General features: G+C 38.4%; 1 protein-coding gene across 2 annotated transcripts in view; it reads left to right on the top strand.

Moving 5' to 3' along the window:
* BACH1 (BTB domain and CNC homolog 1) overlaps nt 1-25,187 on the top strand; it is a 46,744-nt gene that overhangs the window by 13,364 nt on the left and 8,193 nt on the right. The window contains exons 1-4 of one of the 2 annotated variants that reach the window (XM_030880991.2): nt 7,548-7,609; nt 10,751-11,044; nt 14,362-15,699; nt 18,093-18,299. In XM_030880991.2, the coding sequence (XP_030736851.2) occupies nt 10,811-11,044; nt 14,362-15,699; nt 18,093-18,299 (1,779 nt within the window). In that variant the 5' untranslated portion in view covers nt 7,548-7,609; nt 10,751-10,810. Of the gene's footprint in view, nt 1-7,547; nt 7,610-10,750; nt 11,045-14,361; nt 15,700-18,092; nt 18,300-25,187 lie in introns of those variants that run through there. The other variant, XM_030880990.2, reaches the window with a different exon arrangement.

Below are 25,187 nucleotides of genomic sequence, written 5' to 3'. Positions count from 1 at the left end.
CTAAGTAACATGCTATTACACTTTTTTCTTTACGGTTTCCCTGTCACCCTGTGCCACTCAAAAACTTTTTTTTTTTTTGTTTAAATTGAAGTATAGTTGATTTACAATGTTGTGTTAGTTTTAGGTGTACAGCACAGTGATTCAGTTATACATCTATATCTATGTATCCTTTTTCAGATTCTTTTTCCGTATAGGTTATTAGAGAATATTGAGTATAGTTCCCTGTGCTGTACAGTAGATCCTTGTTGGTTATCTGTTTTATATGTAATAGTGTGTAGATACACACTCTTAATCCCAAACTCCTAATTTATCCCTCCCCCCCCAACTTTCCCCTTTGGTAACCACAAGTTTGTTTTCTATGTCTGTGGGTCTATTTCTGTTTTGTATATAAATTCATTTGTATCTTTTCTTTTTTTTAGATTCCACATATAAGTGATATCATATAATGTTTGTCTTTCTCTCTCTGGCTTACTTCACTTAGTATGATAATCTCTAGGTTCATCCTTGTTGCTGCAAATGGCATTATTTCCTTCTTTTTTATGGCTGAATAATACTCCATGGTTGTGTGTGTGTGTGTGTGTGTGTGTGTGTATCACATCTTCTTTATCCATTCCTCTGTTGATGGACATTTAGGTTGCTTCCATGTCTTGGCTATTGTAAATAGTGCTGCCGTGAGCATTGGGGTGTATTTATCTTTTCAAATTGTGGTTTTCTCTGGATATATGCCCAGGAGTGGGATTGCAGGATCATATGGTAGCTCTATTTTTAGTTTTTTAAGGAACCTCCATACTGTTCTCCATAGTGGCTGTACCAATTTACATTCTCACCAACAGTGAAAGAGGGTTCCTTTTTCTCTACACTCTCTCCAGCATTTATTATTTCTAGAGTTTTTGATGATGGCCATTCTGACTGGTGTGAGGTGATACCTCATTATAATCCTGATTTGCATTTCCCTATTTATTAGCGATGTTGAGCATCTTTTCATGTGCCTTTTGGCCATCTGTATGTCTTTGGAGAAATGTCTGTTTAGATCTTCTGCCCATTTTTTGATTGGGTTTTTTTTTTTTTTTTTTTTTTTTTTGGTATTGCGCTGTATGAACTATTTTTTTTTTTGCGGTACATGGGCCTCTCACTGTTATGGCCTCTCCTGTTGCGGAGCCCAGGCTCTGGACGCGCAGGCTCAGTGGCCATGGCTCATGGGCCCAGCCGCTCTGCGGCATGTGGGATCTTCCCGGACCGGGGCACGAACCTGTGTTCCCTGCATCGGCAGGCGGACTCTCAACCACTGCGCCACCAGGGAAGCCCTGTATGAACTATTTGTATGTTTGGAGATTAATCCCTTGTTGGTTGCATCATTTGCAAATATTTTCTCCCATTCTGTAGGTTGTCATTTTGTTTTGTTTTATTTATGGTTTCCTTTGCTGTGCAAAGGCTTTTAAGTTTCATTAGGTCCTGTTTGTTTGTTTTTGTTTTTATTTCCATTACTCTAGGAGATGGATCCAAAAAGATATTGCTGCAATTTATATCTAAGAGTGTTCTGCCTGTGTTTTCCTCTAGTTTTATAGTATCTGTTCTTACACTTAGATCTTTAATCCATTTTGAGTTTATTTTTGTGTGTGGTGTAAGAGAATGTTCTAATTTCATTCTTTTACATATAGCTGTCCAATTTTCCCAGCACCACTTATTGAAGAGGCTGTCTTTTCTCCATTGTATATTTTTTGTCTCCTTTGTCATAGATTAATTGACCATAGGTGCCTGGGTTTGTTTCTGGGTTTCTATCCTCTTCCATTGATCTATATTTCTGTTCTTGTGCCAGTACCATACTGTATTGATTACTGTAGCTTTGTAGTATAGTCTGAAGTCAGGGAGCCTGATTCCTGCACCTCTGTTTTTCTTTCTCAAGATTGCTTTGGCTATTTGGGATCTTTTGTGTTTCCAGAAACATTTCTAACATCAAATTCAAATAATAGTTAACAGTTACAGAGCACTTGTGTGTGTCAGGCACAGTCTTAAGGACATTATGTATATTATTTCATTTGATCCTCCCAACAAAAAGTACTATTCTTGTCCCTTACTTCTCCCCCCCCCCAAAAAAAAGGGAATTGTCAGAGAGATGTAAAGTAATTTGCCCAACTGGCAGGGTTGCCATCAAGCTGTAAAATACTATTATGTGCTGTCCACCTCTGGAGCTCTCTAGAGCAGCCAGCTGCCATGTTTGTGAGGTTCTGAGAGAGTCAGTCTTAGGTGTGCTCTCTGATGATTAATCTCTGTCCTTCTTATCTCTCGCCCCTGATTGTGGGATCTTATAGATGTCTGGGGTGAATACTTTGAAAGTGGTGTGGGAATGCGGGTGCTGAGTGAGTTGGGGAATTTTACTCTTCAGGGGAATTGTTGGAAGTTTTCACTCTGCTTTTTTTTTCCGCTTTGAGTTTCTTATAGGAGTCCTAAGTTAACTGGGATAGTAACTAGTACACCCCCCTTTCTGCCCATCAGTTGCTCAGCTTAGAAAACCTACAGTTAACATCATATTTCATGGTGAAACATTGAAAAATGTCCTTACAGGAAGGCAAGGATGCCCTTTCTCACCATTCTCACTATTCAGTCGTTGCAATAAGGGGAAAAAAGAAGTAAGTGTAAAGATGGGAAAGAAGTAAAACTGTCTCTGTTTGCAGATGACATGATTGTGTACATAGAAATCCTAAGGAATCTACAAAGAAACTGTCAGAACTAATAAGAATTAAGTAAGGTTGCAGAGAATTTAAGGTTAATATTAAAAAAAAAACTATGTTTACATAGTAGCAGCAGAAAACCAGAAAATGAAGTTTAACAAACAAATCCGTTTATAGTATCTACAAAATACTGTAAAATACTTAGGAATAAATTTAACAAAAGATATGCAAGCCCTCTTTACTAAAAAACATCAGAATAATGCTGAGAGAAATTAAAGAAGACCTAAGTAAATGGGGAGATATGCCATGTTCATGCATCAGAAGACTCAGTTTGTTAGATGTTGGTTCTCCTAAAATTGCTGTGTAGATTCATTGCAATTCTAATCAAAATTCTACTGGCTCTTACAACTCAAGAAGTAGACAGCCCAGTTAAAAATGGGCAGAAGAACTGAACAGACATTTCACAAAAGAAGATATACAAATGGCCAATAAGCATATGTAGGGATGCCGAACATCATTAGCCATCAAGAAATGCAAACTAAAACCACAGCTCTATACCACTGTATATTTATTAGGTTAGTTAAGATTAAAAAGACAGACAATACCAAGGTTGGTGAGAATGTGGAGCAGCTGGAGTTGCCATACACTGCTGGTAGCAATGAAAATGATACAATTACTTTGGAAAGTGTTTAGCAGTTTCTCAGAAGTTAAACAGAAACCCACCATATCACTCCACTTCTCCACTTCTAGGTATTTAGTTACCCAAGAGAAATGAAGTAATGTCCATGCAGATGTTCACTGAAGCTTTATTACAATAATCCCAAACTGGAAACAATGTAGTTGTCCTCCATCTTTATTACAATAAAAAGTCCATCTACCATTAAATGGATAAACAAATGGTGGTACATACATATAATGGAATAGTATTCAGCAATAAAAAACCCAGACATCTAATGTCCGCAACCTGATCGTCATTAAGCCGAGTGAAAGAAACCCGAAGCCAGAGTACATAATGTGTGATTCCATTTATATAAAAATCATAGAAAATGCATGCTGATCGACAGTGACATAAAGCAAATCATTGGTTACCTGGAGCCAGGGGAACAAGGAGGGAGAGACCTCAAAGAGGCATGTGGAATTTTGAGAAGTGATGGAAATTTATCTTGATTGTGGTGGTGGTTTTATTCACATATACAAGTGTCAAAACTCATTAAATGCTCTGCTTTAAACAGTGCAGTTCATTCAAGGAAAATCATACCTCTAAGTTGATAAATAAAATAGTGACTGACAAGTGCATGTTAGAAAATATATAATTCAGTAAATAAGCTGTACCGGTATAAGCCAATTCTAGTTGCTAGTTCACGTTTTCATAACATAGTCATATTCCATTGAGGTGTAACAGTCTTACTAAGAATCACATCGCTGCCAAATCTGTTAAACAAATAAAAGACTTCATTGTTTCTTAAAGTTTTTGTAGTGAGAAGGTATAACAGAAGAATCTGTTACTCTTGTTTTAGTTCTGGTACTTGGATTTCCTGTGTTCCTTTTTTCTTCCTTTATTCCCTTCCAAGCTATTTTAAACTTATTACCCAGAAGTTAACAAATTTGAATTTGTTGATTTGGGAAGTAAAAAAACCTTTTGTTTCTGATCTGTTACCAGGTGAGTCCATAAACAACTGTAAACTTCTGTAACCATTCAAACTTCTCCCTTCTAAGTATAATTTTAGCTTCATAATTTCACATATGGAATTAGACCAAGTAAGTATAACAAGATCCATGATTAAATATGTAATTTTCAATAATAGGAAAAGTAAATGGAAAAAAATCCAACTTTCTCTCTATGGAACTTCACATTTGTTGTAATAACCATGAGCTGCAGAAGTTGTAGTGATTCCCTCACCCCATCACCTCCATTTTTAAAAAAGCTATAGCATCTTTTGTTACATAATTTTAACATAGATTGTCAGGTTGTTTTCCCATATGTCACTGTAGAAGTCCTTAAAACACAATGTCATCGTTTTTGGTGCTGCTATAAGCACTTGTGCTACTTACCTTAATTCAAACTTACGTTTTCTGTTTTCCTTTAGCTTTTTTTGGTATATGCATCCATGTACCTTATCCAGTCATACTTAAGATTTTTTTTCATAAGGCTGAGAGAAGTGGATTTAGAAAATGTGATTATCAGATATACTGTTTAAACAAGCGTGATATTTAGGATCTGCAGATGATTAAAGAAAATAGCAAATCTTGGTTCTGATTTATTCCTACTGGCTCTTTCTGGCTGGTAAGTCAGGTCTTAGAACATTGGAAGAATGCAGATTTAAGTTATTGTCTGTGATTTCAGCTCCCATAGAATTTTTGATGCTAAGGTTCTTTCAAAATTGGGGATAATAACAAGAAGAGCCCTTATCTTTAAGAAGATTCTTTCCTATGAGCATCTCCACCTTAAATTAAAAAAAGTTTTTTAAAGGCCTTTAAAGAAAAGATAAAGGACTGAAGGTGTAAACACACGATACTGTTTGGTCTTTGCCATCCTCTTGAAAAACAGAAGATAAGGCTCACCTAATTTAAGAACACTTAAACTCTTGGTATCTTGGGTATATTGTAACAGGTACTGGCTTAGCAGATTTTGAAGCTAAAGAGGGAGCCAAGAAGGGTGACGTGGTAGGAAGAATTTGCCTGTTTTCCAAAGACCCTGCCCTGAAATTGAGTGAGGCAAAAGTAATTGACAGGATAATGGGTGGTGGCAGGCAGAAGCAATAAGGAGAAAAAGGCAGAAATTCCAAATGGCCACAAGAAAGAAGGAGGAGAGTTGGGAGGAATTCGCCCAGGCTGCAGATGAAGGGCACTGCCTTTATATAAAGGCCGAGACATTTGCCTGTTGTGCCATTTCTGCTGTCCAGGGTCACCAGTCTCTCGTGCCCAGCCATACACACGCACCCCCTTGGCTAACAACTATTTTGAAAATAGTCGTTCTCATTAATTGAATATTATGGTTAAATGAGAATTGACCAAAAAGTAGGTTTTATTTGAAGTCTTACTGCAAATACCTTTAGGAATGCCCACATTCCTGTGGAAGTTGTTTATAGTGATCATTGTCGTCTCTTTCACCCCAAAGTACCATTTTCATTTTGAACATCTCCAGGTTGTGTTCTCCTTGAACGTAGGGACTGTCTTTTGTTAGTGTTTTCACGGCATCTAGTTTATTATGTGGCACAGGTAGGCACTTGTCAAAAGAACATTTGTCATCGTTCAGTGAAGATGAAGGATGTTCAGGTGATAGTCTTTTTTATATGAATCCTTGGTGTTAGGTTACTCCCTGTGCCCTGCTACATTGAGAATTAAAAAACAATGAAGTCCTGTGAGACTTGAGATGAATAAACGTCCAGCTCTTCTGTATACGTGGAACTTCATCTTTATTCTGAATTTCTGTTATGAAGCATTATAGGTCTGGCTCCATGATCCAATATTCACCTCAGGATTTAAAAAATTTTTTTTAAGTACATTATCTTTAAAGTTATTGAAATGTGATAAAGCAACATCATCTTGTTTCTTTAAAAAAATGATTTTTAAAGCAAAAACATTAAGAAGTAACTATTAAAACTTAAATTTATATTGTGTATATTGAGCAGAGAGTAGAAGTTATTTCCAAATTGAGATGCAGGAAGCTTTAAAATGCCTGTTCATCCTTTATCAGCATTACTGAATGAATCAGCAATTTGCTCAGGTCAGTGAACTTTATTTTGAACTGTAACAATAGTTTCTATTTCCAAGAATATAGAAAAATTCATGTGTGACATAGGAATCTGAATTTGGTGTTAAGAAATTGACAGAATTTTAGGTCTGGCAGGCTCTGGGGGGGTATTATATCTTACTGTTTAGGTTTGAAAAATGATAGAAGATGACAGATGTTAGAAGGATGTGTGCCATTCTTACCTGGTTTAGTCATTACTTAGTTATTGTTATTTGGTAAAATTGGATTATTGACCACTTAGATGGCTTTCAGAATTAGGAAAATGGAATTTCAGAACAACTTTTTGTAGTGCTCCATGCTAATGAGGCCAAGTGCGGGTAGTTGTGTTGGCTGTGTTTATAGTTGCCAACCTTTGCTCTTCTTTGGCCAGTTGCTCCCAGAGCTGGGCCTCCCTTTTGCTCCTCCTGACTCTGGAAAACCTATCCAAGGAATCTTCTCTGAGTACGTGGCTCAGCGGCATTATTCCCTTATGTATTGGGATAGCTGACTGCGCTGTGTTTGGAAGATGTAGGTGATTGGGGTTCTGGGTTTATACTAAAAAGGCCAAGTCATTTGTTCAGAAGCAAGTACCTGCATTGGGCAAGGTACTCTCTTACATGCTTGAGTTATGGCAGAGAACAAGTCAGGCAAGGTTCTGACATTTACTCTGAGATCTAAAGGTGAGGAGTTAGTCAGCTGAAGAGTAGAAGTCCAGGGAGTGGGGAGAGCATGTGCAAAGGTCCTGAGGTCAGAAGGAGCTTGGTGCCTTTGGGCGAGAAGGAAGGAAGGTCAGGCTGGAGAATAGTGAGAGAGAGAGACAAAGGCTTTTGAGGCAAGGCTGGATTAATAGAAAACCTAACCAGGCAGGTCTGGAGGGCATGCTAAGGATTTAGAATTGATCATAAGAAATTTGGAAGACGTGGGGTTTTCAGCAAGGGAGACACTGATATAGGGGAATAAATTGGAGAGGATCAAGAGGGGCTTGAGGGGGCTGAGGCTTTTGTTATTTGTATTATCATCATAATTAATAGCTAATATTTATAATTTGTTTGCTTTGGGCCACTGTGTTCAACCCTTTACCCTCATTTTCTTCATGTAAACCTCACAACAACCCAGTGAAGTGTTGCTGTTATCCTTGTTTTACAGGTGAGGAAAACAAGACCCAACCCAGCAAAGGTTAAGCAGGTTGTCCAAGGCCGTATAGTGAGTAAGTGGCAGAGCTGGGATTTGAACCCAGACAGCGTATGATTCTAGACCCTGTTCTGTTAGCCAGTGGGCTTGTGTTTTCAATGTATGAGGTCATGGTCCATTATTGGTTCTTGAAATTTGAGTGGATCACAACTGGAATTATTTTTTTAATAGAACAGAGTAGAAATTAGACTGCTTTGCACTAGTAAGGATAAAATATTAGTATGTGAAATTTTGTGCCACTTTTCATTTTATATATTTGTACATGTGTGAGCTTGTAAGACATTGCAAGAGGATAAACAGCATTTGTCTAGGCAAGAGCCAGTGTGATGGCTTGGACTGGAGTTGTGGCGGTGTAGATGGAGACAAATGGGTCTCAGCTGTAAGAGGTCGAGGCACCAGGTCTCGGTAAGAGATTGGACACTGGGGCCGAGTGTGGGAGGTGTCAGCGATGAGTCCCACGTCCCGGGTGGCTGTTAACTGCCCGATTCTCAGCTGCAGCTGATGGGACTTGGTGTTGGCATATGGCCCAGATCTGCAAGCTGACCAACTTATGAGCGAACCTGTCACAGAAAACGGCTCAACAGGAGGGTTGAGCCGAGAGTAAATTCTCTGTCTTGAATTTGAGGCAAGTAGTGAGCAAACTGGTGGCAGTGGACCACACAAACACATGTGGCCTAACAGCAGCTCTAGAGTGAAGGTATAGGAATTGGTCTTTGTTTTATGTGAACATATCTCTCCATTTATTTAAGTGTTCCTCAGTGTCTTTCAATATAGTTTTTTTTTAATTGAGGTAAAATTGGTATATAAACATTATATAACCTTTAGGTGTTTACCATTATAATTCCACATCTGTGTACATTACAAAGTGCTTACTGCTAAATCTCTAGTTACCATCCATCACCAGCCATACAGCTGACCACTTTCATCTATTTCGCTCATCCCTAACCCTGTTCCCTTCTGGTAACCAGCAGTCTGTTCTCTGTATGTACAAATTTTATTTTGTTTTTGTTTGTTTTCTTTTAGACTCCATATATGAGTGGGATCATACAGTATTTATCTTTCTCCATCTGACTATTTACACTTAACATTATACCCTCAAGGTCCATTTGTATTGTTGCAAATGGCAAGATTTCATTTTTTTATGGCCGAGTAGTATTCCATTGTATATATATACCACATCTTTATCCATTCATCCATTGATGGACATTTATGTTGTTTCCATATGTTGGTTATTGTGAATAATGCTGCATTGAACATGGGGGTGTGTATATGTTTTCCAGTTAGCGTTTTCGTATTCTTTGGATAAATACCCAGAAGTGGAATGGTCGGATTATATGGTACTTCTATTCTTAATTTGCTGAGGAATTTCCCCACTGTTTTCCATAGTGGCTTCACCAATTTACATTACCACCAACAGAGTAGGAGGGTAAGATTTGTATAGTTTTAAGGGTTTGCAAGGCAGAGGATAGGAAAGAATAAGGAGGCTGGGGACTTGTGCAGGGACATAGCAAGGCATGTGGTCAGCTGTTGAATCTGGCTTGCCTGGGGAGGGTATACACTTTCAGATAAAGTGGAGGGCAGTGGTCTGTGTCGTACCACACACACAAGATACATAATTTCTTTGAATGATGGTTCCTCCCCACTACTCCTAACACTAATTCCTTGTGTTGATAGATGAAATATTAAGACCCATTGCTAAAGGGAATTTACTACCCTCTCCTATGAGCACAACCCAAAAGTCGAGGTAGTCCTAGGACATGATTTTAGAGTTGCTATGATTTCATGTGGTATGCTGAATCAGTAAATGATAGGTTGTGATTCTTGACCTTCGGTAGAGTTTAACCACATAGTGAGAGATTTTACTGTAGTTGACTATTTCTGAGGAACTCAACATTTCAGCTATAATGAGCACCTTAAAAATAAACACATAAGTGAAATAGAATTCATGGATGCACTTCATGTGTTTGTTACTAAGACACCCTGTCTTTGAGGTGGAATTCACCCTTGATTTGGGCCTGGTCTGTCTGAACTTTAGTAGTTCTTACTTCTCCTTTCATTTTTGTTTGGAGTATAGCAACTGAAAACAGTAACATTTATTCAGTCACTGAACATGTGTGGACCTTCACGTTTCAGGCAGTGAATAAGGTGTCAGAAGAGCAAAAGTGAACGACACAGGGATGACCCCTGTGAGGAGCTTTTCAGCCTCTACTGTGGTTGCCATGCCATGGTGGGGTGTGCACACACACCTTGGGGTGCTCACTGCTGGCCATTGGGGGCTGGAAGAAAATATTAGAGCTTCTCTTTCAACCTCTTACATTCAGCCTCTGTGTGTTTTATAACATATGTAATATATAAGAATGGTACGTGTCTGAAATATATGGACACATACATATATTGGGGCTGCCCTTTTTTTTTTGCCAGTAGTATGTATGGATCAAAAAAAAGTTTGGAGGCTACTGTATGTTAGTATGTATTTTAAAAAATATACATTTTTGATAACTTTCTCTTATGTTTTAGCATTTTGAGAAAACCAAGAGTTTCTGTGTATGGTAAACTATGTTCTTAACGGTAGAGTAGTCCTATTTGTTGCCTACATTTTGTCATGTCAAGTAAGACTTGTTATGTGAAAAAGACTCATTACTAAGATCTGGCCTGACAGATTTGAGGCTTTCAATCAAGGGAAGTCCTTTTCTTCTTCATGTTGGAGGGACTTTACCTTTTGTATTACATGTCCCTTGTTCTGAAGCCCAAAGTATGACCTCTGGTGATCTGTACGCACGCCCATTAATGTCTTAAAGCAACAGGATTGGGATGCCACCCAGAAATTTCTCGGCCACCCTGTTTGCTCTTTGGAGCTATTTTCTCCGTACAAAATGTCTCATTTTCAGAGAGCCCTGAAATCCTTGCTTCAGAAAGGTCTTCCCTTCCTCACCCTCTCACCCTAAGAACATTTTTCCTAAAATTAGTTAGGAAAACTCCTTATCAAGAACCAATTTTAAATGAGGTAAAGTGAAGAAATGCTTCCAGGCTCTCGAGAGGCTGTTGTTTTCAGTTGGGTTTTAGTGATGAGTATTTTAATCGTTATTTGCTAGTGTCACTTTAACAAACCTCTTTACCAAGGTTTTCTGCGAGTGACACTTGGCCTGTGTCTTGGCAGGATTAATGACTGTCAGAAGCATGCTCTCTCGGACCCTCCCGACGCCACCTGTGACGCAGAATGTCGCTGGGTGAGAACGCGGTGTTCGCCTACGAGTCGTCGGTGCACAGCGGCCACGTGCTGCGCAGCCTGGACGAGCAGCGCCGGAAGGACGTGCTGTGTGACGTCACGGTGCTGGTGGAGGGCCAGCCCTTCCGCGCCCACCGCGCCGTGCTGGCTGCCTGCAGCGCCTACTTCCACTCCAGGCTCGCGGGCCAGGCCGACGCCGACCTGCGCATCACTCTGCCGGAAGAGGTAGGAGAGGTCGTCCTGATTTCAATTTAACTTAATTAAATCTCTCCTGGTTTATAAAGTTAAAAGAAGACCCAGTCTCCCCGTCCTCAGGCCGAGGAGCAGTTCCCGGCTTGTGCAACAGCACGTTGCTTTAACTTTCTTCTTAGAAATGATGACGTTTTACACGTAAAATGATTAACTTTGGATGTGCGTGAATATTTGTTGAGCAGTTGAATAACTTGACCCCCTGTAATTTTATTTGTTTGTTTGTTTGGCTGTGCTGTGCTGCTTGTGGGATGTTAGTTCCTCTATCAGGGAAAGAACCCAGGCCCTCGGCAGAGCACAGAGCCCTAACCACTGGACTGCCAGGGAACTCCCACCCCATTGTTATTTTTAATGAAACGACCCAGCCAGTGGATTACAGACATTCAGAGAGGCCATGCTGGGAGAGGCCATACCATGTGCTCTTCTCTCCCTTCGGACCTTTTTCTGTGATGGGAAACTGACAGGGATTAGGGTTCTCTATAACATCCATTTCTCTAGGACCCGCCCTCATGGATATGGGTTGGGAGTGAGTTGCAGGTGACAGCCTCCCTGTGATGCTTAGTTTTATTGTTTTCACTATGGGTCAGAGTTGTCAGATCTGTTAGTTTTTCAAGCAGCTGTTAGCTAAGGATTTTAGAATTTGGAGGAAACCTAAAAGATTATGCATTCCAGCCTCCTCATTTTGTCTACATGTGGCTGTTAGGTACTCCAGAAGTGTTCTTTCTCTCCCTTTCTTCTTGAGATTGTGGCTGTGCGTTGGTAGAAGAAAGGTGATTTTGTGTCATACTTATAGAGCCTTGCCCTTACACACCTTTCGCCCACCAGCGTGTTGTGGAGCTCACGCACCTAGATATTTAAGTCCTTGTTACCATCCTGCCTGCAAGAGACCTCTCTGGGGCAGGAGTGCTGGGTATACACTGACTCTTATAACAGCTTGCTTGATTTCATTAGTAACTACAGTTAGAAGAATGCTGAACCTTGTGGCATTGGGACACATTAGAAGCTGTTAAAAGGAATTTGGACAAAGTATGTAGAACTTCTGTGTGTACGACAGGTGTGTGGGGGCTGCTCTGTGATGACACTAAGTCTACAGTTTACCTTATCGCTGGCCGTGCGTACATACATGAAATTGTAGCTACAGTTTGGGGAAGCAAAAGGTTGTCAGTTCTGTGGCAGAGGTCAGAGCAAATAATATGATAACCAAGACAACGACAGGAAGGGCCAACTATAGGTTAGCCATTGTTTTTTAAAAAGTAGCAACACGTATCATAATGGAGATATCCTTATTATGGTCTGTAGTTTCAAATTACTTAATATGACTTTCCAAGTAGAGAAAAATGTGATTCATGTGCATGGAAGGAAAGGTATATGCATGCATGTGTGTGTATATGCATTCATTCATTCTAATTTGAATGTAAATCAAATTTTCAGATATTTGAAGTATTTCATCATAGTGACAAATTGAAAAGATCATTGTGTAACTCACTGTCTTAAAAGCCTCATTTGATTATTTTAACTTATTTAAAAATTTTTTAATTGAAATATTTATTGAGATAATTATAAATTCACATGTAGCTGTAAGACATAATGCAGAGAGATCCCTTGTTGCACTTTGTCCAGTTTCTTCTAATAGTAACATTTTGCAACATTACAGTACAATATCACAACTGTCAGGATTCTGACAGTAATACAGTTCACCCATCTTATTCAGACTTCCCTGGTTTTACTTGTACTAAATTGTGTGTGTGTATGAAGTTCTATACAGTTTCATTTTCTGGGTGGGTCCATGTATCCACCACCACAGTCTGAACAGTTTCAGCACCCACCCAAGGATCCCTTGTGTTGCCCTCTTATAATCACACCCATTTCCTTCCTGCCCTCTGTCTGCTCTCCCTTACCCCCTTGCTCCACTCCTAATCCCTGGCAACCACTAATCTGTCCTTTTCTAAAGTCTTTTCATTTCAAAAATGTTATATAAATGGAATCATAATAGTATGTGACCTTTTGGGATTGGCCTTTTTCCGCTTAGCATAATTCCTTTGAGATTTATCAAAGTTGTATGCATCAGTAGTGTGTTCCTTTTTATTGTATTCCATAGGGTGGGTGTACCAGTTTTTATTTAGCTATACGCCTACTGAAGGAAATCAGGCTGATTCCAGTTTTTGGCTGTTACAAATAAAGTTGCTGTGAGCACTTGTACAAACATGAGTTTTCATTTTTCTGGCATAAAAGAACAGGAGTGCAGTTGCTGGGACATAGGGTGGTTGCATGTTTAGTTTTAAAAGAAACTACCAAACTGGTTTTCAAAGTGGCTGCACCATTTTACATTCCCACCAGCAATACATGAGTGATCCAATTTCTACACATCTTCATCAGTATTTGGTGTTGCTATTTTTTATTTTAGCTATGTAAAAGCTAATTAAGTACTCCCAGTTTAGCAGTATTTTAAGAAGATCACAAAAAATTATATATTGATCACTCTTATGGGAATTCAGTGTTTTAATATTAATTTTGTATTTTGTGCCCAGAATGAGGCTTTCCCTGCACTACAGTTGGTTTCATTTGCCCCTCACTTTGCAGAGGCAGGTTCAGTGTAAATGTGCAAGTTTCTGCTGAAAAGTTTTATTACCTAGAGTCCATGGATCTTTGCTAAAACAGTACTGGGTATGAGTTTTAGAACTTCACTTAGATCATTTTTTAAATCTGAATCTTTAAAAGTTTTATTAGAAATTTTTGGCATGAAATAAAGATAATAATTACCATTAACTGTGCATTCACCATGGACCAGGACTACTTTAAGTGCCTTGGATATATTGTTTTCCATCCTTAAAAATTTCACTTTTGTAGTTTATAGCAGTTGTAGTTTATAGTTGTTTGGAATATAGTGACCACATGGGGCTGGGATGGCAACAGACACCTGGCACTTGACTGTGTGTTGCAGATCGTATCCATGTTGCTTTATTCCATAGATGATTTCTTTCAGCTAATGTGGAAAATTGTGGTAATGTTTATATCTTTACCTCATATGAGTAAATCATACTCCATGGGTCATTAAGAGTGGAGTCTATAAAGTGAAGGGTGTGGTCCCAATGAACAAGATGTGAGAAGCATGCCTTTCTAAATTCCCTTAGCTTTACATTTCCTAGAAGAATATTTTTTCTTACCAAATTAAAATACCCGTTTTGTAAATATCGTTAAGAGGTTACTCATCTTGCCACCCTCCTACTTCTCTTGTACTTATCTACTAGATGGCTTTCATGTGATGCATTTATCTTTATTTTGTATATTAACAGGTGACAGTTAAAGGATTTGAACCTTTAATTCAGTTTGCCTACACTGCTAAACTGATACTAAGTAAGGACAATGTGGATGAAGTGTACAAGTGTGTGGAATTTTTAGGTGTACCTGATATTGAGGAATCCTGCTTTCAGTTTCTCAAATACAAGTTTTTGGACTCCACTGCAGACCAGCAAGAATGCCCAAGAAAAAAATGCTTCTCATCACCCTGTCAGAAACCAGATTTTAGATTTTCACTTTTGGACCAGAGGGATTTAGAAATTGATGAGGTGGAGGAATTTTTGGAAAATAAAAATGTTCAGACTCCTCACTGTAAACTCCGTAGGTATCAAGGCAGTGCAAAAGTATCTCCTCCTCTACAAGACAGTGCCAGTCAAACATGTGAATCCATGTGCTTAGCAAAGGATGCCGCTCTGGCTCTGCCATCTTTGTGCCCCAAATACCGAAAATTCCAAAAAGCGTTTGGAACTGACAGAGTCCGCACTGTGGAATCCAGTGTCAAAGACATTCACACTTCTTCTGCTCAGCCAAATGAGACATCTGAAAATGAGTGTCTGGGAGGAATCCAGGACTGTGCAGATTTGCAGGTGATTTTAAAATGTGAAGAAGGAAAATTAGCAATGGAACATGAAGAAGCCAAGAAGAAAGATCCTGCTTCTCAGTGCCCATCAGGAAAAACAGAAGCGACTCCTTTTCCCCCCACTTCTACAGATCCCCATGGGCTCTATTCTCTGTCTCTTTTACACACGTATGACCAGTATGGTGACTTGAATTTTGCTGGTATGCAAAACACGACAGTGTTAACAAAAAAGCCTTTGTCAGGTTCAGATGTTCGAGAAGAGAAAACTTTCGGTGAGAGTCAAGATTTGAAATCTGACTCTGGCCCCAGGGAAGATAGTAGCCTCGCCTCGAGTGATCTGAGTAGCGTGGAACGAGAAGTGGCCGAACACCTAGCGAAAGGCTTCTGGAGTGACATTTGCAGCACGGACTCTCCTTGCCAAATGCAGTTATCACCTGCCGTGGGCAAAGATGGCTCAGAACAGATCTACTCCCAGAAACGGTCTGAGTGTCCCTGGTTAGGTATCAGGATTAGTGAGAGCCCAGAACCGGGTCAGAGGACTTTCACAACGTTGAGTTCTGTCAATTGCCCTTTCATAAGTACTCTGAGTACCGAAGGCTGTTCTAGCAATTTGGAAATTGGAAACGATGACTATGTTTCAGAGCCCCAACAGGAACCTTGTCCCTACGCTTGTGTGATTAGCTTGGGAGACGACTCTGAGACGGATACCGAAGGAGACAGTGAACCCTGTTCAGCCAGAGAACAAGAATGTGAGGTGAGCGGAAAATGAGTGTGTTGTTAAGTCATTGTTTTATTTTACCACAGTTAATTGGGATTAATGTGTCAGCTCCTGTTGCATCACTGGGGATGTGAGCTGGCTCAGAGAGGGAGGAGGAAGCCCATACACAGTTAATTATACAACCATGTGATAAATACCAGGAGTGCGTGATGAAGTTTGAAGGACTTCTGTGTTCATTTATTTCAAGTAGGTGTATTTATTTTGTTAACCAGGTTATGGATTCACACATTGGGTGTTTAACTGTTTAAATCAAATGCCAGGTCCCGAGAGGAAAAAGAAAAATGATTCTGTAACATTATGTGATAACTTCTGGTTAAATACAGCATATATTCAGTCTTATTCACTGCCACATGGATGTCTAGACGTGGGACTAGTCACTTGGCAATAACTTAGCAGTGGCTGGTTGTAAGAATGTGGCTTCTGATCCAGAGTTTCCTTTCTTTTTTTATTTTATCGTCCCTCTTTTTTATTTGAGTACAGAACTAGTTAACAATTTTTAAATTAATTTTTATTGTAGTATAGTTGATTTACAATGATGTGTTAGTTTCTGTACAGCAAAGTGAATCAGTTATACGTATACATATATCCACTCTTTTTACTTTTTTGCGGTATGTGGGCCTCTCACTGTTGTGGCCTCTCCCGTTGTGGAGCACAGGCTCCGGACGCGCAGGCTCAGCGGCCATGGCTCACGGGCCCAGCTGCTCCGTGGCATGTGGGATCTTCCCGGACCGGGGCACGAACCCGTGTCCCCTGTATCGGCAGGCGGACTCTCAACCAGGGAAGCCCTATCCACTCTTTTTTATATTCTTTTCCCATATAGGTCATTAAAGAGTATTGAGTAGAGTTCCCTGTGCTATACAATAGGTTCTTATTATCTATTTTTTTATACAGTAGTATGTATATGTCAATCTCAGTCTTCCAATTTATCCCTCTCCCCACAGAGTTTTCTTTACACTGTTTTCTCAGAGCTATGAATTTTTTTCTTATTTTCCCTTAGTTATTTCATCTATTAATTTAAAGAATGTCTTAATAATTTAGCATGAATTACGTGTAGATGGTATGGTATTAATCATACTAAGCTTGATCTGTGTACTTTGTGTACAAATGTTTGTATTTGATAGATGCTTTTTTGTAAAACATTACTATAGTTCCAGTAATAATAAGGGCATGTTAATTCTTTATCATGTTCTTTGGTTTGATAGCTGTTGGATGACATAGTTTGAAACAGTGAAAGAGGTTTTTTTTTCCCTTGGCTGTGGAAGGAGGTGATTGGTGGTTTAATTTAAGAAGTAGTATGTATGCATGAGTTACATCTATAGATTTTTATATGATATTTATAAATCCAGTGTTTGGAACTGTGAAAAGAATGTTAAAAATAAAACATTTAAGAAATTTTAGAGTGTTTTGTGTAACTAATTTCTGTTAGCTTGAAAAACTAAGTTACCACAGAAGCTGACCAATGTTTCATTTGTGTTTTTGATAATTAATACAATTAAACTGTCCCACAGTTTTGTTATGTTTTTAAATTATCTTCTTATTTTTTTCAAATTTAAGTATGTTGAAAATGACTTTAAAGTATTCATAAGGTTTGGGCTTCCCTGGTGGCGCAGTGGTTGAGAGTCCGCCTGCCGATGCAGGCGACACGGGTTCGTGCCCCGGTCCGGGAAGATCCCACATGCCGCGGAGCGGCTGGGCCTGTGAGCCATGGCCGCTGAGCCTGCGCGTCCAGAGCCTGTGCTCCGCAACGGGAGAGGCCGCAACAGTGAGAGGCCCGCGTAACGCAAAAAAATATATATATATATTCATAAGGTTTTTCTAACCATTTCTACATTGGCAAGTGAAATGAGTTATGTGAAACTGCCATTTTCCTGACAGAAAAATAAATTTTCTGAAATGCTTTAGAAATTACTACTGTTAATATACCAGTATTAAATCAGTGGTACACAGTAATGTAAATCAAAGAATAAAATAGATTTCTTTTTTTGGTTTGGATAAAAATACATTAAAAATACTTTAGAAAGAGCCTTAAAGATAAAGATATCTATGGGTTATTAACATGCCCTAGTAAAATAATTTAAATTCTGTTTTTTCATCTTAACTACATTAATATTTGTGTTGATAATGTTTGATTTGCTGAAAAAACTCTGCTTCTCAATTTGTCTTCTGAACCCTCTAAAATAGAATCAGAATATCAATTAAATTATCAGTCTTTTTATAAAGGATTGTATAGAAATTGGAAATAGGGATCTTTTTTCTTTTTAACGTCTAAATGAAGTTCCTTGGAAAACATAGGTACATATCTTTCTCTTACTAGATTTAAGTAGAAACTACAAAATACAGCAACTACTAACGTTTATTTCACCTTCTAGGTAAAACTACCATTTAATGCACAACGCATAATTTCGCTCTCTCGAAATGATTTTCAATCCTTGTTGAAAATGCACAAGTTGACTCCAGAACAACTGGATTGCATCCATGATATTCGGAGAAGAAGTAAAAACAGAATTGCTGCACAGCGCTGTCGCAAGAGAAAACTTGATTGTATACAGAATCTTGAGTCAGAAATTGAGAAGCTGGTAAGTATGCAAGTTTCTTCTTCTTCTAATTCCAACAATTCATTCTTTCTTTTTTTTTTCAGACAGAAAATAGCTATTTTAATTCCTAAGTCAGATATAATGCTCAATTATGCATTAATTTTAAAATTTACCAATTATCATTCTAAGAAAGTTATATGACATTTTCAGAAAGCTTAGGAAATAAAAAACAATGAGGGTTTTCATAGACTATTTTACTTGAGTAAGTGTTCTACATATTTAGCATGATATACAACCATATGTAAGTTGAGGACTATTTCTGTGTGCTTTTAAAAAAATGATTTATAGATTAAGGATAATTTTACCATCTACCTAATTCTTGGTGGTTGAGTAACGGTTAAAGATATTAATAAAGCACTTTAATCTCTTTGTGCTGTGTTTGGTGTCTATAAAAGCTGATGTTCCAGTTGTTAGTTTTAATAACTAGTAACTTGTTTTGGTTGATACCAAAACAAACCAGCCAACTTGGATCTTTCATCTAAGGGAAAGAATTCACGTGCTGGTATAAATTGAAAATTTTAAGATCTAATGAGATCCTAAGTGAGAAGAATGCTTATTTTATTGAATCTTATCTTCTATTCCAGCATCAGAACACAAATTAACCCCCAAAGTAGATTAATTTCCACCCATGTTTTTCTGCACCCTAGTGGTTGATAGAAGGAAACATTGTATGAAAAAAGATAACTGATAGTGCAGGCCAGCTAAAGCTAAAAATAAGGTTAGAGACATCAGGGAAAAAGTGCCTAGAAGTAGTAAAAACATTCATTGAATGTTCGGTTTTGGGTCTTTGTTAATTATTGGTAAAAGTTTAAAATTGCGATTGTAGCAAATCTTTAAACATGAATGTTCCTAGTTATGAATATTAAGTAAACAGCAACAATTTAGAAAAAAGACACTGCCTTTATATGCCTTCAGAAAAGTGGAAAAATAAAAATTTGTTATTTGTATAGTATTGTGATATACTTTAGGCAAAAAGATGAAGATGTTTAACTATATAAAAAGATGAAGCAAACTGTATAAGGAGATGAAAAAGAAACCATATGTTTTACACATAGAGGCGTGAGAGATATTAAAAAACCTATATGATATTGCTGAATGATTAGAGTTGTTAAGACCAAAGAAGAAAAGTGACAAATTCAGTAACATTTACCCAGTACTCTTAGGGTGTATATCCGTCCATACCTGTAAGCACTAGTGTCCTTTCTTATTATCCAACTTTGGATTAAACACTTACCTGCCTTTAGACAGAGTACAGCATTTTAGCTTTAGTTTTTATTCTGTACTGTAATACAGAGATGCTTTCTAGACTGTTGGCTTGTATAGTGCTATTTGAAATCAACATTGAATAAACTTGCACTACTGGAGTACTACTATACCTGCTTCTTTTAGTTTTGTCTTCACCCTCAGCTAGTGATGATTTTTATCTGCCAGTAGAATTTATATGGTTTTCTTCCTCCTAAAAACAAACAAAAATGAAAACAAAACAAAAAACCCCTTTGTATCGATTGAGTTTGTTTCATCAGTAACTTTATTTTAGACATGTACTATGCAAATATGTTGGAGAGTAGCTGTTATCCTTTAGAACTAGTCTATTTCATGACTCATAGGTCTTATTTGTATTTTTTGATTGCAGTCAGATGTTGGATTGCTGGACAGTTGATGTTTTTACTGAATTTCAGGTATCTAGGATGAAGAGGTCTTGCGATTTTCTTTGGACTTTCTGCTTCCTCTGCCTTTGCTTCAACAGAGAGCAGTGGGAGATACAGTGGTTAAAAGTGTGGGATTCTGTGCCTGTCTGTGGTACTTTGTAACTCTGGGCAGGCCGTTCAATTTCTCTGTCCCTCAGGTTTCTCCTCTTTACGATGGGATAATACTAATTCTTACTTTATAGAGTGGGTATTCATTTTTGAAGATTAAATGAGTTAATACATCTAAGCACTTGGAAGAGTGCCTGGACATAATAAGCACTCAATAAATATTACCTTTTTCTTCTTATTATTATTGCTATACTGTTATTTATCAATTTTCAGTTTTCTCTCCCTTAATTGCTCCTTTCCTGATGTCTCTGCCTAAACTGTAAATTCTGGGTTTGGACCTCACCCTTATATTGCCTCTCTCATTATGGAAAGGTTCCTTTCATATGGTCAGTGGAATAACTCTTGGTTAATTTCCAAGAGAAGGGAATATTTGGTTTTCCTGCAGTTCTTATGAAATGAGAAACCAGTACCCTATTTACCTATTGTATTAATTTGGACTCTTTGGTTGCAAGAAACAGAAACCATCTGAAACATGAATTACTGAATTTGTTGTAAGAATTTACGTGTGTCTCAATTAGAAGCCAAAGAATGGAGCCAGGCCTTGTAAATAGTGCAGAACAAGAAAGTAGAAAACTGCCAGGAACCCAGAGAACCTTCTCTCTGGCTGTGTGTGCCACCAAGTGTGTATGAGAAGAGTGGCCACAGCACAGCTCAAGAATAGTTTCCCTCTCCTCCAGAGACCAGTCCAGGCAGAGACTACAGTTCTAGTTAGTTCTAAATTCCCAAGGAGTTAGCCTGTTGGCCTATTTTGGGTTTGGGTGTCCTCTTCTGTGACTAGAGGGCAGGGACAAACAGCAGAAACAGAAAATGTGGCTGCCAGGAGCTCACATCTGGGCAGGTAGAGCAGATAGCCCGACAGGGGTCTCATTACCCAGATGTGCGCCAGGCTGAACTCGGTCTCTTTCCTCTTCTAGAATATCCCCAGGGGAGACACAGTAATTTTTTTTTTTTTTTAAATCAGAATGATTTACTTTGTGTTTCGGCTTCCTTGAATTCTGCTCTGTCCTTCATACTGCTCTCGGTTCTAGTGATTTATACAGGCAAACTCCAGTTGCAAATTATAAGAGGCATGCTATAAATTTCTGTCCTGCCGCAGATGTTTGTCTCAGATGAAAATAAGCAGAAAATATGCTACTTATTAGCTAATTAGAATTACAAGCTGGCTGGCCCTTTTCCAGAAGTAAAAGAGTTTAATGCTTAAGATACTTATTACATTAAGAAGTTTACATAGAACTTAGACCCTGGCTTTTGGGTGATACTATGGACCTTGTTGTCTTTTGTAGAGAGAAGTTACCCCCGTGCTTCCATCACACATTCCTGTTTAGTAGTATGGAGAATTAACAATATGGTAGAGTGGGACAGGTTTTTTAAATTTTTTTATCGGGATGTCACTTTTTGGAAGCAGTAGACAAGCAGTGTTTCCCAGTCTTTATGGTGTGGGTGGAATTAGCAGACCTATTTAAGGGAAATTACATGTTTCATAATGAAACATCCATTTTAATATAGCCAATGATTGAATTAAATATTAGTAAATTCACAGTATGTCCATTTGGTATTTATATTCAGGTGAAGGGTCCCCTATTTTTGTAAGCTTTGGTCTTTGGCCTATTGACTTTGAATTTTTTGTAGTTGGTCCTAAAAGTAATAGCCTAATAGACTGTGGATGGATCAGCACATGAAAAAAAGTATAGTTATCATGTGTAAAGGGTGCTTTTATAGTCTTTATGTGCTGGGAAAGCCAAAGGGAGATGTTAGTTCGAATTCAATAAATTAATGAGTTGTATTTCTCAACAAGAAGTTCTATCAGAATCAAAAACAAAACCTGTGAAGAAAAGGAAAGGTGTGTATTTATTTGGTTGATAAATCGATGGCATTGACTTTTAATGTTTATTTGAAATTTGATAATATGTTAGAGGTTAGGCATTAATTCAGTATTGCTTTGACTATAAGGATTGAATATGCATAATCTATAAACCAAAAACATAACTTTTCTTTTTACCAATAAATATAAGATCTTGAACAAAGTTCAGGAATCATTCAACTTCTGTTATGTGTTTGATTAAAAGACTCTTGTCTCTGTAGGATTCTTTACAAGGGCCATGTTTATTCTTTTCTGTAAGATTAATTCAGAAGTTAGAAAATGTGTGTCTCTGATACCATTTTGGCCTGAAACAAAGATAACCTTGAAATGAAACTTCCTTTTTAAAGAAAAAAAATTAAATTACCAAAATGTAATTGCTCTTAGAAGATATCAAATATTGATTGATATCAACTTATAAGTGATCAGAAATCACAATATTCACAAAGCTCTGGAACTCAGGATTGAGGTGATCACACACCATTTTGTTTCATTGCCCTTGTCCATTATGATGGTGTAGGAGTAAAATGACCTCATGTGTCTTTAGTGTTTTGAATTTTGTTGTGAAGATTGTATTTTATTAACAATAAACCTTTTCTAGTCACATTTTACTGGCTGCTCTAGTCACATGTGCACTGTTGTCTCCAAACCCTCCCATGGGTTTCTGGAACCTGCCCTCTGCCACTCTGTAAGGCCCTTTAGCAGCCTGTCTTGAAATGTGGTCTGTTTACCATTGGCATCAGTTCCCCGGGGGTGCCCCCCTCAAAATGCACCTGCCTTAGCCCCATCCCAGACCTGTGGGAGGGGCCCAGGAGCATGCATTTTATAAAAGTTTCCTGGGTAAATCTTTATTATACACATTAAATTTTGAGAACCTACTGCACTAGCACACAAAAGTCAGTTGGAGGCTTTGGAGTCAAACAGCTGGAAACTCTGCCTGGCCACTGGTAGCTCTGTGGCCTGGAGAAATAATTTCACCTCCAATACCCAATTCCCTCATTGATAACATGGAGATAAGAATAGTACCTCCCTCAGGTGTGGTGCGAGGATCTGATACCTTCAAGGATGGAAAGCTCTTTGTACTGCCCAGCATGTGTTCAGGGCTCAAGAAATATTAGTAGTTGTGTTTTCTATAAGCATCTGCTGGTCACTCCATATTAAATGTACTGGGTACCAGGAAGTCAAAGATCAATGAGACATAGTCCTTGTCAGTAAAATGCTTGTAGTGTCATAGGGAGCCAGGTTTATGTGTTTTCATTTTTTTCTTGAGATTCATTTTCCTCCTCCCCATTCTAAAAATTTCAAGCTTTCAGAAAAGTTAAATGAATGGTACAGTAAGCAACCGTGTACTCCCTGGGTAGATTCAACAGTTATTGACATTTTGCCACCTTTGCTGTCTCCTTGTTTCTGTGGGTCTTAGTCTCTGTCTCTCTGGCCAGGTGTGTGTCCCCCTGCTCCACTTGGTTGGTCTATAGGTCTTTCTCTCTCTCTGTCCCTCTTAGTCAGTTTTGGACTCTTTCTAACTGCAGTTGTGTTATCTTGGTCTCAGTGCCTTTCTGTCTCTATTGCTCTACTTTTATTTTCGGAATCATTTGAAACCTACCACATTATGACATTTCACCCGTAAATGCTTAAACATGAATCTTCTAGAAATAGACATTTTTATATATCTTTATCACATATATTTACCAATATCTTTGTCACACCTGAGAAAATTAATAAATCTTAAACAATATATATAGTTCCTATTCAGATTACCCTAATTGTTCCCCAAACGTATTTCATCTATATGCTTTTTTTTCCTTTTCAAACTAGGATCCTATCCTCACATGATGCGTTTGGTTCTGTCTTTTTAGTCTCTTCATCTAGAACAAATACTCCTTCTCGCCCCCTCCTTTATTTTTTTAATGACAGTAACTTTTTGAAGAGTCTAGGCCAGTGTTCTCATAAAATGTCTACTCTTAAAGTCTGATTGTTTCCCCTTGGTTTTATTTAACACCTTCCTTCACTCCTTGTATTTCACGTAAACTGTGGAAGTGTGAGTTCTTAGGTTGAGATTAAACGTTCATCCTTGTGTCCTTCATTCTGCGTCAGTTGGGGAGGCACAATGTCAGCGTGTCCCACCTGAGTGCATGGGAATTGCCAGATCATTTCCAAAATTTTTTTTTGCCTTTGTAATTGTTTAGTAATCTGTGGAGTGTTTATTAGGCACTTTACGAATATCCAGTTCCCCAACACTCCTATGTCCTTTGGTTTTAAGCATACTTTGATGGCCTTTGCAATGGGGTTGCAAAATCATGATTTTTCTAATTCTGTCATTGCACTTACATTTATTGGTATTCCTCCATAAAAAGAACTTTCCTTCCCTCCTGTTTCCCTCCCTCCCACCACAACTCTTTAGTATCACTGTAGACTCATGGATTATTTTTTTTCTAATTTAATTTCTTAGAACCCATAGTAGTCATTGGTCTTCTTGATGTTGACATTTTTTCAGACTTGCGTGGGGAGAGCCACCCTCCTCTGCCAGGTGCTGTGTGCTTTTTTTTTTTTTTTTTTTTTTTTTTGCTGCTGTGTGCTTTTGACATGACCCCATTAGTGCTTCTGTGCCATTTAGAACAGTATGTCATAGGCTCACCTTATACCTCTCTTGTTCGAAGATTTGGGAATCACCCCTTTCTCTAAAAATCCCTGGTTTCTTATAGCAGGTATTAGATTGTAGAAAGCATGCTTGCTGCTGGAGTGTTGCTTCTTCTGGGAAATGTGTGTGTGTGTGTGTGTAAAATCATGAGTGCATTCAGGATGTATATTATCCTTCAATAAATAAAGGTATGTTAGAAATCATGAGTTCATGCAGATATTTCTAGTCAAAATTTAGTAGTTCAGAACTTTTGTCTTTTTGCTTCGATTATATATATATATATTTTAAAAGAAATAAATTTATTTATTATTATTTTTTAAATTTATTTTTACTGTGTTGGGTCTTCGTTTCTGTGCGAGGGCTTTCTCTAGTTGTGGCAAGCGGGGGCCACTCTTCATCACGGTGCGCGGGCCTCTCACTATCGTGGCCTCTCTTGTTGTGGAGCACAGGCTCCAGACGCGCAGGCTCAGTAGTTGTGGCTCACGGGCCTAGTTGCTCCCGCGGCATGTGGGATCCTCCCAGACCACGGCTCGAATCCGTGTCCCCTGCATTAGCAG

The sequence above is a fragment of the Globicephala melas genome, chromosome 4, assembly GCF_963455315.2.
Source record: "Globicephala melas chromosome 4, mGloMel1.2, whole genome shotgun sequence".
Taxonomy (NCBI): domain Eukaryota; kingdom Metazoa; phylum Chordata; class Mammalia; order Artiodactyla; family Delphinidae; genus Globicephala; species Globicephala melas.
The sequence above is the reverse complement of the archived record's forward strand: the minus strand, read 5'-3'. Positions and strand labels throughout refer to the sequence as shown.